General features: G+C 33.6%; 3 protein-coding genes across 3 annotated transcripts; 2 read left to right on the top strand and 1 right to left on the bottom strand.

Moving 5' to 3' along the window:
- Positions 1 to 9,198: 9,198 nt before the first annotated feature.
- Positions 9,199 to 10,587, top strand: EAF02_004088 (uncharacterized protein; the record flags this gene model as incomplete). Its single annotated transcript, XM_038900136.1, has 4 exons — positions 9,199 to 9,302; positions 9,364 to 9,830; positions 9,939 to 10,425; positions 10,485 to 10,587. 4 exons carry the CDS (start codon positions 9,199 to 9,201, stop codon positions 10,585 to 10,587), a joined length of 1,161 nt encoding a protein of 386 aa, XP_038759843.1.
- Positions 10,588 to 13,477: 2,890 nt separating this feature from the next.
- Positions 13,478 to 13,948, top strand: EAF02_004087 (uncharacterized protein; the record flags this gene model as incomplete). The annotated part of the gene is made up of 1 exon (XM_038900135.1): positions 13,478 to 13,948. One exon carries the CDS (start codon positions 13,478 to 13,480, stop codon positions 13,946 to 13,948), a length of 471 nt encoding a protein of 156 aa, XP_038759842.1.
- Positions 13,949 to 15,900: 1,952 nt separating this feature from the next.
- Positions 15,901 to 16,521, bottom strand: EAF02_004086 (uncharacterized protein; the record flags this gene model as incomplete). The annotated part of the gene is made up of 2 exons (XM_038900134.1): positions 15,901 to 16,412; positions 16,476 to 16,521. 2 exons carry the CDS (start codon positions 16,519 to 16,521, stop codon positions 15,901 to 15,903), a joined length of 558 nt encoding a protein of 185 aa, XP_038759841.1.
- Between the last annotated feature and the right edge of the window lie 452 nt (positions 16,522 to 16,973).

Here is a 16,973-nt window from a genome sequence, read left to right as displayed (position 1 = left end):
TATATGCTAAAAGATTGAAAAATGAATAGTATATTACGGTTCTTAGCTTGAAAGCTAATTCCATTTTCAAAGCAATTGGCTTTAAATTTCAAAGAATAACTTGATTTTCTATATAAGGGTATATAGTCTTTTTTGGGATGGACTAGATAATAGAATGAATACTACAGCCCCCTCTAGCATAATTTTACTAGCTTTCTAGCACCTTAAATAGCTTCAATCTTTCATAGAAATACAATCAAGCTTTTCACCCTCTTCAATACGTATTTAGCCTCTTTTCTTATATATAAGAGTAAGGTAGAATTTTCGATTCTATTTTTTAGTTTTTTGGATTGTTTAATTTAGTGGTAAAGCTTTTGAATATTTCTAGAAAGAGTCCTGTGACAATAATGTTTATTTTAAGGATTAGAATTCTATATAAGATTTATCAATTAATATCTCATTAAAATCAATGAAACTAATATCAAAATAAATATTGATCAATTCTTCAATTATATTCCAAATTATAAAGCTTTATAATGAATATCTGAATTAATTTTTATTTATAAAAATAGAGAATAAAGCATGGTTTTTGGTGAGGAAATTCGCTTAAATTTTATCCGGGCCCTCATCAAAAACAGGCCCTCGTAGGTAGGTACTGGTACATATGCTACTTTTCTGCGGATTGGCGACTTTTTTGCGACTTTTTTTGCTGTTGATTGGGGCTCTGGGGGGAGATTTGGGTAGGTGGGAAAGTAGGTGGTGTATGTGGTGTGTGTGGGTGGTGTGGGTAGGTTGGTTGGTAGATAGTGTGGGTAGGTGGTGAGTAGATGGTGTGTATGTGTATATGTGTATATGTATTGTAGAGTTGCGATGTTTTTTAATGTGGGATTTATAAGGGATTTACGAATATGGATGTGGAATTTTTCATTGGATTGGGTTGGAGAAGATGTTGGAGTGAGGGGTGATTGGATGATGGGTTGATGGGATGATGGCTTGATGGCTTGATTGGAGGGGTGATTGGGAAGATGTCGGATACGGATGATGGAATGATCGAAGAGGTGATTGGGGAGATGGATGATGGGGGTGATTGGGGAGATTGTTGATTGAGTTGAGTTGAGTTGAGCAGATAGACATAGAATGAATTGATGGGTGTTGAGATCAGATTGAAATCGAAGGTACATATTATATGTTGTTTGATTTGGGCGAGCTTTGGAAATGCTGGGTTTTTCATTGTTACTGCCTGCCTGCTGTTTCTTTGGGAGAGGGGGAGAATGTTTTGAGAGATGATGATGAGTGATGAGTGATGAGTGATGAGTGATGAGTGATGAGTGATGAGTGATGAGTGATGTTTTTTGGGATTGTTATTTATTTATTTAAGGAACTAGGTAAGCTTGCTATATTATATTATCATCTCAGCTCAGATGGATGGATTGTAAGTGTCGAAACCTTTTGTTCTTTTATACACCTCGGTACCGAAAATCTGTATGTTGATTTGATCATGAGAATGGATAATATCCACTTGATGTAAGAGTTCTGGCCTCTGCTCATCACACCCCTATAACGAAAATATAACAAAATCCCTGCAAAAATGAGATTTTTCTATACAAATTATTATATCAAATATTTTATTTGAATCTTTATATTCTCTTTTTAACAGAATTGAAAATAAAAAATAATTATAATTAAAAATATAAAAAATTATTTGAAATATTTTTTGTAATTTTTGTTAAATAATTATATAATATTAAAATAAAAAAATTTCAAGAATTCTAATATATAACATTTTTCCTATATAAAATAAACAAATTTTTATAAAAATTTAGGATTTTCAATTTTAATTCCTTCAAATTCTATTTAAAGAAGAAAAATATTCTATTCATTTTTTTTTTATAAGATTTGATTAATTAAATAATATTTTTCAAAAGAATTTCTAATTTTATCTTTGTCAAGGTACAGGTAAAGACTTATATTATACCATAAGGGTAGAAGAGCTATGGAAGAGTGAAGCCCTACTTATAGGAAGTAGGGTGCACTAGTATACTGTACTTGAGACATAAAGGCAACTACAGATCATATAATTAGTGCTGTAATAGTATTCCTTATTCAAAGCGATCGGTCTACGATTATAATACTAATTAATCTTTTAGAAAACAAAATAATATTAAAATACTCTAATTTCTATTATTAGATTAAAATGAACTTTTTTGAAAGTAATAATCAATTGCCGGAATTTTTTAGGTTTGCCTTAACCTCGATTCAGGGGTATGCTTGGTGTAAGTATTAATAGGGGATCAGGAGTAGTAGATCTTTTGAAGTCTATTCAAATAGGCAATTCTAGTTTATTTGGATTTACTAAATGGAAAGTAATGATTGTGTCTTTCTAACTGCAAAGGTTTTTAACAGATTGCTAAGATATTGGATAATGTTTCTATTTGATTTGATAATAAAATCCATCCTTATTATAGTAATCAAATAGTTTATCGAATTCCTATTACTTGATTTTCTTATTTGTTTTATTATCTCTTTCTAGAATACAACCTTGGTTTCAATGGGATTTGACTTTATTGATTGCTTTTTGACTAACTAATCCAGATAAGTGATAGAGTGATTGGAATAATAAATTATAGAATATTGAAAAGATCTTAAAACTAATAGGAAGCTGGAATAGATAGGTTTGTTTATAAACTTTTAGAATCTTATAAAGACTATTCCATTTATTATCACCTTTCTTTATCAAGCAATTGGTTTTTATATTCTTAGTACTAACCTATACTTTATTATTTTCTTTATATAAAAGGATATCGATATAAGTCTTATTAGTATAATCTTTATATCTCTAAATGGATTGAGTGGTTAAAGCTTTTAATTTTGTTAGAATAATATTAAATCAATCCACAATCTTATTGGTCTTTAGGAATTCATATTTGTATTGATATAATAGGTTTGAGGGAATAAATAAAGAGAGCTCAATATTGAGGTATAGATAAAAACTATAATTAACAAAGAATAAGGATATGCTAATAATCTTTGAGGTAGTATTATTAAGCGCAAACTCTATAAATGGAAGCTAATTATATTAATTATCTTGATGGAAGTTCATAAAAGCCTGAAGATATTGTTTTATTATAACATTAATCCTTTCTATTTATTCATTGAACTTGGGGTGGAACAAGAAGGATCATTTCAAAATAATCAATAGATGCTTGGATAAGTACTTCCAGAATTCTGATATAAATTGTAAACCTCTATCAGATACTATATTATCAGATGCATTATATAGACAGTAGACTTTTTCAATGAATTGATCGGTGAGCTCCTCTGCGAATAATTCTATAACCAGAATGAAATAATGTATTTTCATTAGACAGTAGATAACTGTAATAATATATTGATATTTTTTACTATAATATTTATTGATTGATAGTAGTGTAATATAGTCAATAGAGATATCGGATTAGAAACGGAATGGTATTAACAGGGGTTCTAGAAATCCGGATGTAACAAAACGGGAGGTTTTGGTTCGAAAATAGAGTTAATAGGTTTGTATATAAGTTTCGATTTCCCTTAATATATTAGATTATTAGTATATATAGAAGACGAGATTAATAGTTTTAATTCGATTAGAATGTCCTATCAGACCAATAGAATATATTCAATATATAATCTGGATGCAAAGCTTTGTAGAAAAGGGAATAAAAAGATAGTTATAATAGAAAATTTTATTATTAATTAATCTATAATCTTAAAGAATAATTCGAAGATCTTTTTGGATCGATAATGGTCAATAGCAAGCAATTGGGTTCTGAAGTGTTTTACATATAATAATAACCAATTTGGATAATTCGTATGCTTATTAATAAGATTATCAATCGGCTTCTCAATATCAGGAATGATTATACTCATAGGCATTGCAATAAGATTGATATTGTTATTTATTTGTTGAATAAGGTTCTTGAATATAATAATATCGAATACTCTTTTTGAAAGAACTGTTTATAAGTAATTCTTGATTTGATTATTATTAGGGTCGGTGTATACAGGGCGATCTTCTACTTTCCTACTTAGTGTATTGGGTGAATTGTTTTAAAATCCGGTTTGTATATAATATAAAAGTTGAAATTAGCCAGGAATTCAGTTTATCTAGCTTATCTTTAATTCAATATCTTTATTAATATAAAGTACTCTAGATTTTTATAATCAATAATAATCTCAAATAACTTTTGAATTCCATATAATTCAGGTTTCCATTCTTCTAAAAACTTGATAATAATTAGTAGTTTCTTATTATAAATCTTATAATTGCATTTGATAATACTATATTTTAAGGAAAGTATATAATTAGATATAGTCGGTTTTTATTATTATATTAAAAAAGTATTCTGTCTATAATCTAATCAGAAGTATTTGTCTCAACAATTGTATAGTGGTGGTAATCAAATATTATAAGAACTGGAATGAAGATAAAGATATACTTCAGGTTTTCAAAGACATTCTTTTGATTAGTAATCCAATTCTATATATTCTCTTTTTTTAATAGGTGGTTTAAAGATTTTATAATTTTAGAAAAGTTATAAATGAAGTGTTAATAAAAGTTAATGAATCCTAAAAAGCATTAAAGATCTTTTAGTTTAATTAATAACTTCTATTCAAGAATAATCTTAATCTTATTAGAGTCCATTTCGATACTATTAAAATAATAATTAGGCCGAAATATTTCGTTTTTCTCATTTCGAATTTGCATTTGTTAATATCAATTTGTAATTTAATATCAATAAATCTCTAAACAATTTTGTAAACTTGCTTTCGATAATTTATAACATTCTTAGAGTAGATTAAAATATTATTTAGATATATTATATAATTCTTATCTAAAAGATCAAAAAGAATATAATTAATATAATTCTGAAATAAAATAGAAGTATTACAAAGACCAAAAGATATTATTAAGAATTCGAATAAACTGAAACAAGTTATAAAAACAGTTTTCTATTTGTAATCTTTTGTGATTCATAGTTTATTAAATATAACAATAATATCCAATTTGGTATAAACTTTAGTATAATATAAAGTATCAAGAATTTCTTTAATCAATAACAATAGATAACAATTCTTAATAATAATATTATTTAGTTTACAGTAATCCTAGTAAATTCGAATGCTCTCCTCAGGCTTTACAGTTAAAAGGAATAAAACAGTTGATCGAAAATGGGATTCGCGAATAAATTCTTTATTTAGATTATTATCAAGCTATTTGTAAATAACTTAAAACTTAACTGGGGATATTAGGCAACCTTTATTATATAAAAACTTTTTATTTAGTATAATTTCAATCTTATAATCCCAAGAGTATTATAATAAGAGCTTGTTGATAAAAAAGGATAAGAATTCAGTAAATAGATTATAAAGCTAGGGTAATAGCTTATTCTGAATTTTTATTATAAATAGTATAGATTAATCAGTCTTTTCCATGAACTTTTTGATATCGCTTTCCATAATACTGTAATATAGTTAAATAGGATTATTTGTTATTATATGGTATAATTTGCAAGCTCTATCTAATTTATTCTAGATTACTTTTGTGATATAAGCTTCCTAATCTTTATAGAATTGAATAAAGCTATTAGTTATAAGGAACTTTATATTGTTTATTTTCTGTTGGATATTTTGTAAGGTATTAGTCGATTTCTTAAAGGACTTTTATAGCAATAGAGGATTCAATAAAAATAAAATGTTTTAATTTCATAACAGTCTTTTATATATCCTAGAGTCTGCAATAATTCATATTAAAACTGGTTTCAGAATCAGCCGGTTTAATATCATCTTAGTGTAGATCTCTGTTTTTCTGTTGATTCGATAAGTGTAGCAGCGGTTTGAATTAGATAGCATTGGATTAGCAGGATTTATATTGTAAAGATTTCTATCAGTATTCCTTTTTATAGTTGAAATCGGAGGATTGTATTCCAAAAATATCGATTGGTCTTAGGGTGAGAAGGAGGGAGTCTGGAGACTTTTATCAATAACTTTTTTGGTAAAAATACAATATAGAGTTAAAATAGATTTCTTCAAAGTAGACTTCAAAATAGACTTCCTAATAGATATACATAATATTGGATTGAGCACTGTATCTACTGGGGTCAGTATATCATTACAATCAGGGATAACAGTTGTAGCAGAATTAATTAGGTAGCAATATCTGAAGTAATATATAGATATAAACTTAAGAGTTATTATTACCCAATTAATAATAAAGTTATAGTATTAAAGCTATAAAAGATCAAGAATTATAGAATCTACATTGGAAAGATTAATAATATAGAATAAGCCAATTTCTTTATAATTATTAATCCATAAATTTAATAATATATATTGAGATAGGATATCAGAAGTCCTTCTATCTATAAATAATAGGTTGTGGATAGTAGAAAGGGAATATATAGAAATATCAAGCTTGGATATAAGAGTTCTATTTATAAACCCATATCCTATAGCTTCATTATTTATTAAGCCAATAAATGGGATAATTATATTAGATATAAGGAAAATTTCCATTAAGATTTTAAGAGATTTGCTATTCATTATTCTAAAATATAAAGGATCCCTAAATATAATCAATCTCTTAATTCACAAAGGCAAACTTTTTATAAAGAATCTTGATTTGCAATTATAAATCAAGATTAGTCTTTTAATATGTTTGGCTAGGGAATTGAATTTCTGCTATTATTCAAATGTATAGAGTTTTTAATGAATCTGCTCAGATCTTTGTTATTAATAGGAATTGGAGAGGTGTATCGAAATAGTGCTGTGGTAGTTGGGAAACGATTAGTAGATAGGAATGTATTCTAGTAAATAGAGCTATAAGCGTTGTGATAGGGTTCGGGATTGTGATAATAATCAATAATAGGAAAATAATGAATATTCGGAGTGTATTGGTTTGTGGTAGGAGGATAATCGGGGTATTATATAATTCCTGAATTAATATTATATTTTGTATTGTTATATCGCTTTTCTTTATAGTTGAATTTGATATAACTAGGCTTTTTGTAATAAAAACAAAGGCTAAGATCTAGATATTATTCTTTATTATAATATAATAAGAATCGCTAGCCTTAGCAAGCAGTATCTAATTATATAGAATCTTCAAAGGGATTAGGTATAGATATTACAATAGTGATAGCAGATTTCTTTTTATTAGGTTTTTTCTAATTACTAAAATTGATATCTTGATTCTTATATTGATTATCAAGATAAATCTTTTCCTCTAAATCATTATAGATACCTTATTATTAGACTACCTATATATCGATATTGGCAATAAAAGGTTTATTGGGATGATTAATTAAAATATTAATTAATTTTTATAAAACTTTGAGTTTAAAATCAGTAACTTATTATTTGATAGTTTTCTTATATTTAATAGCAAATTACTTGAATTCAATAATAAAGTTACTAAATAGAATCTTCTTTATTTTATATTTATTATAATTTATAAAAGCTTTGTATAAGAGATCTAAAATCTGGTATTACTTATTTAATTTATGCTAGATATCTGCTACAATACGCCATTTAAAGGGCCAAAGATTGGAATTATATGTATTATCTATAATTATATCAAAATGTATTTGATTATTTGTATAAATAAAGCTAGAAAGTAGATTAACAAGAAATATGATTTTCTGAAATTCTGATTCATTTTTATAATTTACAGTTAAATAGTGATTAATTATATTACAAAAAGTTATATACTAATCTTAATGCTTTATAATATCTTGTTTATTATTATTGAACTTTTTAGAAACAGTGAGATATTTATGATGAGATAAAGCTTATGAATTATTATAAATAGTAATCTTTAATATCTTAATTATATCTTTCAATTCAATAATCTTTAATTAAATATTGGTGGCTTGGGTTTGAATAGTAGTAGTTTAGGCTTATAATAAGCTTGTAATTGATTTAATTGATTTAAATATAGTTTGAGTGATAGCGAAGTATATAGTATTTGGATTATTAAATAAATCTGTAAAAAAAGAGATATCGGCTTTAACAAAATTGAGAATATAATTCAAGAAAAGGAATTGTGGAGATAAGCTAAATACAAATACTTTTGGTATAAATACTTATTCATTTATCTTCAGTACTTTTTGAAGCTTAAAATATCAGCGGCAGGGTGTACAATAAATCAACAATGAATATAATCGGTATGATCGGGATAAGGTATTAATAAGGCTTTGGAAATAAAATAAGAAATAAAACTGTAATAGTTTATTTGAAGATAATATAAATTGTTAAGGTATGGGTAAAGACTTATATTATATTATAAGAATAGAAAAGCTATGGAAAAGTGAAGCCCTACTTATAGGAAATAGGGTATGCTAGTATGCTGTGCCTGAGATATGAAGGCAATTACAGATTATATAGTTGGCGTTGTGATAATCTTTTATTATAATAAACAAACTAAAATAAAAAAAATTAAATAATCTTATATTTTAACTAGAAAAGTATTATATTTTGAGCCAAACTTAGTGCGGGTCACGTGACCTCTTTTTGTAGCTAGTATTTATAGGTCTTCTTTGTATAGTTTAAAAAAAGCAATCAATTCCCATCCACCTTCTTGTATATTTCGTGAAGCACTATGTAGAGTCTCCCTCTCCTCTCCTCCGTCAAAGGCACTACGTCTCAATGACTTATCTGTAATATTTACGAAGGACTACTCTATGACCCTACCACCTTCTACTCTTTTACAATATATGCAATGAGCAGGGATCAGAACTCTTACTTCATTTGTATTTCACTCTTATGAACCACATTCTATCTTTCTCAAACATGATGTTGGATGTTTATATATGTGAAACACTCTCTTGATTGGCCAGTGTCACGAGAGGCTGTTACTTCCTTGCTACACCTTTGATAATTGATCGATCAGGAGTATTCTTTCTCTTGATTGGAATCCTCTCACATTACTTCATTGGGGTATCTTTCATCTATTTTTCATCTATTTCTCGCGCGCATACCTGCGTGGGTCGATTCTTTTTTTCTTGATGAATAGATAATAGAATGGAGGGATGGAAATGATTGTGGGGTAGAAGCATGGAGATGTTTAAATATTAATCCATTCCCATCTCTGTATGATGAGAGATTGATGTTTGTATTTTATTTGATTTTCATTTCCTACCTTTTTTGAACATATCTTCATTCATCTTTACTTTCTTTAACATCGTGATGAATCGCGTTGCTTTGTTAGCTCTGGTTGGCTCCACTTTCGCTTCTCCTATTAAATCGCTCAAGTCGCGTGCGCCTGCTGATGCCAAGTATCTCTTTTCCTTGTACGTATATACTTTACTCAAACAATCAATCAGTGATCGATATAGATGTTAACAACACCAGCGGAGATTCATATTCCGAAACCGGCTTCGACGTCACCAGCACGCAACCCTCTGCTACAAATCCATTCGGTAATCCCGCATTCCCTGGCTACACCACCGACAATGGCATCAATTGGATTGGCCATCTGGTCGAAACCTACAATTCCTCGCTTATCCTATCGTATAATTTCGCATATGGTGGTGCGGTTGTCGACGCCAGCATTGTTGCACCTTATGAAGATACAGTCTTGACTCTCGTCAATCAAACCACTGAATTCGTGGATCATCTCTCGCCTGCCCCAACGGATGCTCCTTGGACGGCGGATAACTCGCTTTTTGCGTTTTGGTTTGGAGTGAACGATCTTGGGAATTCTTATTGGTTGGCCAATGAGACGGATGTCATTACTGCGATTTTTGATAGTTACTTTGCCCAAGTGCAACGTGTGTACGATGCTGGAGGAAGAAGCTTTTTGTTTTTGAATTGTCCTCGTGAGTTGCATACGTTCCTTATTCATCCTTTAAAATTCCCAAACAATAAAAATCAATAGCCGGTGAATATACAAATTCAGAACACTCCCATTCTAACCCCTCTCTCAGCCGTCGATAAATCCCCCATGATGCTCGCCTACGGCGAATCCGTCACCTCCTCCGAAGCCGCCGTCATCAGCGCCTACAACACCGAACTCAACGCCCGCGTATCCGCTTTCAAAACTGCAAATTCCGAAACTACTACTTATGTTTTTGACACGCAAGTTCCATTTAATACGGCTCTCGATGCTCCAGCTACTTATGGGGCTACGAATGCAACGTGTTTCGATGCGGATGGAACGACTTGTCTTTGGTGGAATAATCTGCATCCCGGTCAAGCGATCCAGAAATTAGTCGCGGAAGGTGTGGCGGAGCAGTTGCCGGGGTCGTTTTTTCAGGGGGGTGCGAGTGCGAGTGCTAGTGCTAGTGCTAGTGCTTCGGGTTCTTCCTCCATACCAACTATGGCTTCTACATCCAGCATCCCAACATCTTCCGCCGTTCGAACTTCAAGCCCGACAATAGCTGCATCGCTGGGATCTCGTCTGCGGCGGCGGTTGTAAAGCCTGTTTCTTCAATCTCGAGTATGAAGTCGAGTTCGGTAATGCTCGCTTCGAGTACGTCTGTAGCAGTATTTTCCTCGGCTGAGCCTGTGGTTAGTAGCGCTGCCGCGTCGGCTACAGCGGTTGCTGCGGGTGGGGATGATGAGTGTGAGGCTTAGGGGTTGATTATCTTTGTTTCTTCTCGTTAATCTATTTGGATGGGAACTGGATGTTTAACCTCTTTAAGATACCTGCGCACGTGGTTTGAATATATAAAATTTCTGCACCAGGGATCTGGATTTTGGGAGAGAACAGTGTTGAGCATGGTCATAAGAATCTCCGTGAGAATTTGTATATTGTAGATTTTGGTAGGAGATCTTTTCGTGTATATATTGTCGGGACATCGATCATGTGATCAAAGAGGGCACTGTATTAGCTAGCGTCACGCTAGCGCTACCCTATATTAAGTACTAGCTTCCCATAGATAATAATGATCAAGAACGAATACAACCATATAGATCTAAGTACTTACACTTATCAACCAAGTTGATACCAACATATATATTATAGGAAAACGAATCCGAAATATTTTTGCACTTTGTATCTTTTGGGATCTGAGTTGCTTGGGTGTATAGCATATTTTAGAATTCAACATCTGTGATCTTCAATTTTGAGATTTCGAGGATGAAACTTTTGAGATTTCGGGAATCATTTATTAACGATAGTTTAGAAAAAAGAAATTAATGGGATACAATAATACAGGGTGTTTTATAGTAGATCTAATTCAATAATCTATCTTTCACTTTACGGAGAGAGATATCGTAAGGATAGCACAAAAGGTAGCTGGAAGTAAGTTGCTTTTCCTTTTTTTAATAGTATTTGAACAATGAGATTTGATGATTATAGATAGTATAAGTGAAATATCAGAATTTAAATGATTGTTGAGACCGGGAGTCGGAGATTTAAAGGGGGAAAAAAGACTAAGTAGGAGGAAAAGATTACGGGAATGAATCTTTTGAATTTGAGATTTCTCGATTGAGTAGTTGAAGGATTATTTTTGGTATTTTGTCGTTCTGTTATTCCTATTATCTCTCTTACTTTATCAAATTGTATCGATGTATGGAAAAAATTACATTAAAGAAAATTCGCGAAATTGTAATAGCGAGGAGGTGTTAATGATGCTATAGGTTTTTGGTTTTTGAAGCGAAGTTTATAACGAGTGAACTAAGCGAGATGATTTAGACGATCGCATGTGAGGTGTGAATGATTTGATGAAAGGAAATGAGTGCTTCGAATGAGTAATTGAATGTTGTTGTTTTATTTTTATTTTTATAGGGACTGTTTTATCTTCATGTTTTTAGTTTGTTTTGTTTTGAGAATGCATTTTGAGATGATAAGTTATTTTGCTATGGCTTTGGATAAATTTCGTTGAATTACGGTATATAAATACAAAGCGGGATAACTTAGTGCGAGAATGACTTTTTATTCCACATGGATAGATTAATTGCAGGCTGGCACGTTCAATTCTGAAATCATACAAACTTATGAGTATGTTAGACTATGGTTTATGAACACTATTTCATTATCGATTTAGCTACCTACGATCAGAGCAAGGCAACGAAGTAAACCGACAGAGCAACCTCCCCTTTCCAGATCTCATGAAGACTAAAAATGAACGCTCACATAACCGGGCAGCAGCCTGCACCATTCTCCTTCCTCGTCCTTCCCTTTTCAATCTTCCCCCGTTCTCGCACCAAACTCTTTTTTCTGCGTACCGCCTCGTGCGTACGATCGCGTCCTGCGACGATCCCGTGATATGCACCTTGATCTAACAAGCAATGATTACAGTTTCTACGGATAAAGAGCTCACGATATTCGAAATAGGGACAGTGGTGGGGTTCGGCGGCGGGGGAACACGGTTGTGGGTGGTGCGTTATGTGTCCGCAGGTGTGGGTGTGTTTGATTGAGAGACACATTTTTGGGGTTAGTTGGTTAGGTTAGTGTTTGGTGGCTGGATATGTGGGAATGAGATGGATGTGTAAGGAGTAGTTGGAAGAATAGGTGAAGCTCGTATATATGCTGAAGGATAAATATCATTCAGGGTTGTTCTGATGTTGTCCTGTGATATGGTGGAAGGTTTTGCAAATCTGATGTAAACGGAGAAAAATCAAAATTATCTTAATACAAAACTGCACAAAAGCAATGATCGAATAGATACCATGTTTCTCTTGTTGCCGTTGAGTTCTTGAGCGGGTGAGATGGAGGTTGATCGCGTGACTTATGATCGATTCAATATTGGTGACATGTGCGGTCTATCTAGGTAGGTCATGTTTTAATCATTTAAATATGATTCACCTACAGCCCTATAGCGAGAGTCCGTGCATAACGCGATCAACCCCCTGTAATGGTAGGGCTTAATTCTGCATCAATCCAGTTGAAACAATTTGAAACGAAACATCAACAGTTGGGATTACGCCACTGAAATAAGCCAATCAAAGCCACCTTTTTAATGTTGATATTGGTGCCTAGATGCAGTCTCTACGGCACATAGAAACCTCAGAGTGATTTTCCTACATAAACTGTTGAACAATTCTTCCGATTGCTTTTAATGTGTGATTTCTCGCGCGGATGATAACATGAGATCACATCTCAGTTTGTCTCCTCGAGGATGATAGCGAGCATCGAGATCTTACTTGTTAAGGAAGGAGGGAGGCAAGAGCTTACGATTCGCACTAGTAGAGACACATATAAGCCTTGTCTATCGCCTTAAAGGTTCGAGATTCTTACAACCGCTTTTTTCATGTTCAATTCATATTTGGTCCATTATTTTTGAAATGTTTTTTCGAATATCGTAGTCAATAATGTCATCTATTTATCGCTTATTGTTACCTAGGTATTTATCGGTATTGTGGTATTGGATACAATCCAAAGTCTGGTTTCACAATTCATGAGCAATCAGCAATTCCAAAGAATAAACTCACCAGCTTCACTGATCTGAATCAACTTATCGAGTAACTATACCTCCACCTTTCGATGCTCAACTGCTCAGCCTCTTTTTAGAAACCCAAAATGTCCACCCAACCCACCCACCAACTTCCGTTGGACTACATCCACCTCTTCGACGCACACATCTCCTCCCTCCCAGCAAACTCTCACCGCATTCCACAGCAAAAAGCCCTCCGCACCGCTCAATCCGCAAGATTCTATTCTCCTTCACAACACATCGCTTCTCCACAACTTTTCTCCGTCATCTCCTCGCCCTCTACTCTCACCATTGGCTCTCCATACATTATCACCATGACGCTTCGACACGTCGAAAACCCCTCTGGAAATCCAAATTCTTTGCCTGTGGTCTTTGACCTGCGGGAGTTTGGACTAACGTTTAGCGAGAGAGAGACCAGTAAAATGTACAACTGGATTATACTGAGACAACAGAGTCCAGGCTCTATCGAAGATGGAAGACAAATAGAGGAGAGGAAATTAATTTATCACCTTCAAACCCAACACCCACAGAATTTGGTTTCCCAATCTTCGCAATAGATTCTAATTTTGAGCTCAACGAACTGCAACTCAGCGTGATAGAAAAAGAAGAGGAAGAGTTCATATCACTGGCGGTTGGCGAGAGTAGAACTTTCAAAGTAAAGTAGGCATTGACTGAGGAGCAAGAGGAGAAAATGGAGGTGGGCGAGAAATATAAGTTATGTTATAGAGGGGGATGGAATTTCTGGTGGGATTTTGGGACGGTGGAAGAGATGGAGGAACAAGAGAGCAGGAGAAATACGTGGAGGAAAATGAAGAGTGGCGCGCAGCGTTTGTGGATTCCCTGTACAAACTTGGTAGAGTTTGAAGTAATCGAGGAGGAAGAGGTTAAAGTTCAAGACAAAGACGAGTAGACTGCCAAGGCTTGATTAAGAGTCAAAGGATCGATTGACAGCCGTGAGCAACTTGGAAGACCTCTGATACATACTTGGCGATTGGAAAACTCATACGGTGGGGTAAGTAGAATGATACGGAAGTTTGGCAATGTCATATATCCTGAGCGAATCTACACAACATTACCAAAGAGCAATCTTACTTAATCATTTTCATTAACAAACTCATATTAAGAACTTCCTCCACATTCAGCTTCTTACCCAATTCTACATTAAGTAAAAATACCGTCTTTTCTATGACAAGCTCTGATATATCGTGAGATTAAATCCTCAATTGTTCAGAAACTACGAAGATAGTGATGCCAATGAAAATAAAGTAACGAGTAGGTATTGGCGAGCGAGATGTTCTATAGAGAGAGCGGTGATGCATCTATTCAAACTAGACATGCTTAAAACACCACATTAGTACTTTGTATCTTATAGCCGCCATTGACAATAAAAGGGTCTCAAAGCATGGCCTATAACACAGGAAATTTGAGTAAGATCAGAGTAACATGAATATCCGAAAGCCAAGCACGCAAGCTGACTACATAACAATAATTATCATGGTCGATTGAAGTTCAATCGTTACTATGAACAAATCCCCAAGGGAGAGGCTGAGCAACGGCCAAGTGGACCGCATCTACAGAGCAGGAGAGTACGAGCTATAAGAATATTCGGATTGGATGAAGTATATTTTGTTCATCCATTGCTAGAATATCTATAAGCTAGCAAGAATCCGCCAGTGTGAAGTATCTTGAGCTAGCAGAATAATTAGAGGACCTGCCTTGAGTTTTAGAATTGTATGATTTTTTGCTCCCGGCAAATCTGCATCACTTTGAATGGTTTCAGTTCCGTAAATATCTAAGTACTATCCAACCAAATGTATTTGTATCTTTTTCTCCGATCCAATTGAGAAACCATCTTCTGAAGGTGCGAATTCGAGTTATAGATTTACATAAATTACTAAATATTTATTCACCTAGAGATATCTAGATCTCCTGTCTAAAAACAAACCAAGCCATTTAACTATCAAAAATCTATCGTTGAGCGTAACATATCTACATCACTCAAAGATCCTCATGTGTAAATCACTCAATCTCCAAACGACCTTGACAGAAAGTATCTCTCCAAATAAATAAATACCAATAACCAGACCATCAACCTGAAGCCAGGACGACAGCTGTTCAAATCCAATCCTAAACATCATAAAGAGTGATTTTATCCACGAATTTAGACGACGATGACCATAAGTTATAAACTGGCTGGGTATCATAAAGAGGTAGTTCACTGACAACACTAGATGAAATTTGTCAAAATTGCTTATTTGAGAGAGATACCAGATCTCATATCTTGCATTCCTAACCTAATTTGACTGACACCAGCCGGTCTCTCCATAGAGCATAAAATATCTCAATAGATACCATCCACAAGAATTCACGAAGATCCTCTCACGCCCAATCAACCCATCCAGCACCCAGATAATCCCCCAACTCCCCTTCTACATTGATCAATTGTACTCTCCACCATATTTCTGCCGTCTAATCAACCAAAACCCGACTTCACAAGCTCAACTACTCCTCATTGATGTAAACGTCTCTGAATGAACTCCCAAACCATTTTCACAACTCCAGATTCACGAGATCCTTCTTCATAGCAAGAGTATTTAACCAAATAGACATTAGCGAGCTGCTGTAGGGGCGTATCCGCTTTGATGCCTTCTTGGACGATAAATTCAGCCAATAGACCTATTGGGATCGGTAAGACTTGCATGCCTATTGTAGGATCGTAGGTTAAATACTGCGTTGTATATTCACACCAAGATTTACAGATAGCGTTGGTAAAAGGTATTCTGACCGAGATTGGTTGTCCAGATAATGCTTTGGTAAATTCTAGTGGGCTCAGCGTGAGAGACGATAAGAGTGCGCCAGTGGAATCTACGGCGTAGGCAGAGGCTCCACAGTTTGCGCCAACAACGCTTGAGGTACCGATAGATTGTTTGACTGTGCTAGAGGTTCCGACTGCCAAGGTGGTATATTCATCGATTTCAGGCAATCGTGGCTGAGTAGCATTCGATGTCTGTCTGTGAGGGACTTCAAAGGGTTAGTTATTAAGACACACTAGAGTACGTTGATAGCAAATAAATAGCTACTCACCAGAAGAGCTTTCCTTGGGGCGAAATGTAAGTGCAGAATGATCCATCTTTACCCTGTCTAAACTCCAAATTGTAGTTGAGATAGGAGAAACGTTTCAAGGGGAAGCAACGTAGCGGCAAGTTTCCTTGATTCTGGCTGTGACAGGATGGATAGAAAGAATAATCAACAAGTTATTAGCAAGACAGTTGATTCTGGTCGAAATCGATGATTGTAGAGTAAATTTCCACATCGCCAAATTCTATATCCATTGAAGCAGATGAATTAAGGTCACATGATTGATCAAATCAATAATCAATCCAGCCTTGCCAAGTAACGACTTGACCAAGAGATCGGTGAATAACTTCCAGCATCTGGGGAGACTTTCATATCCAAATCTTCCATTGTATAATGTCAACCAACATTGGTATACGCATGACTTTACGATATAACCTCCCTAAATAGACGACAATGCGATTTGTAATGCCTTCAGAGAATTTGTGCGACCTTTCCAGGAGATGT

Source organism: Botrytis sinoallii (genome assembly GCF_014898435.1).
Source record: "Botrytis sinoallii strain Bc 23 chromosome Unknown BSIN_006, whole genome shotgun sequence".
Classification (NCBI taxonomy): Eukaryota; Fungi; Ascomycota; class Leotiomycetes; order Helotiales; family Sclerotiniaceae; genus Botrytis; species Botrytis sinoallii.
This window is presented reverse-complemented; position numbering and strand designations above follow the sequence as displayed.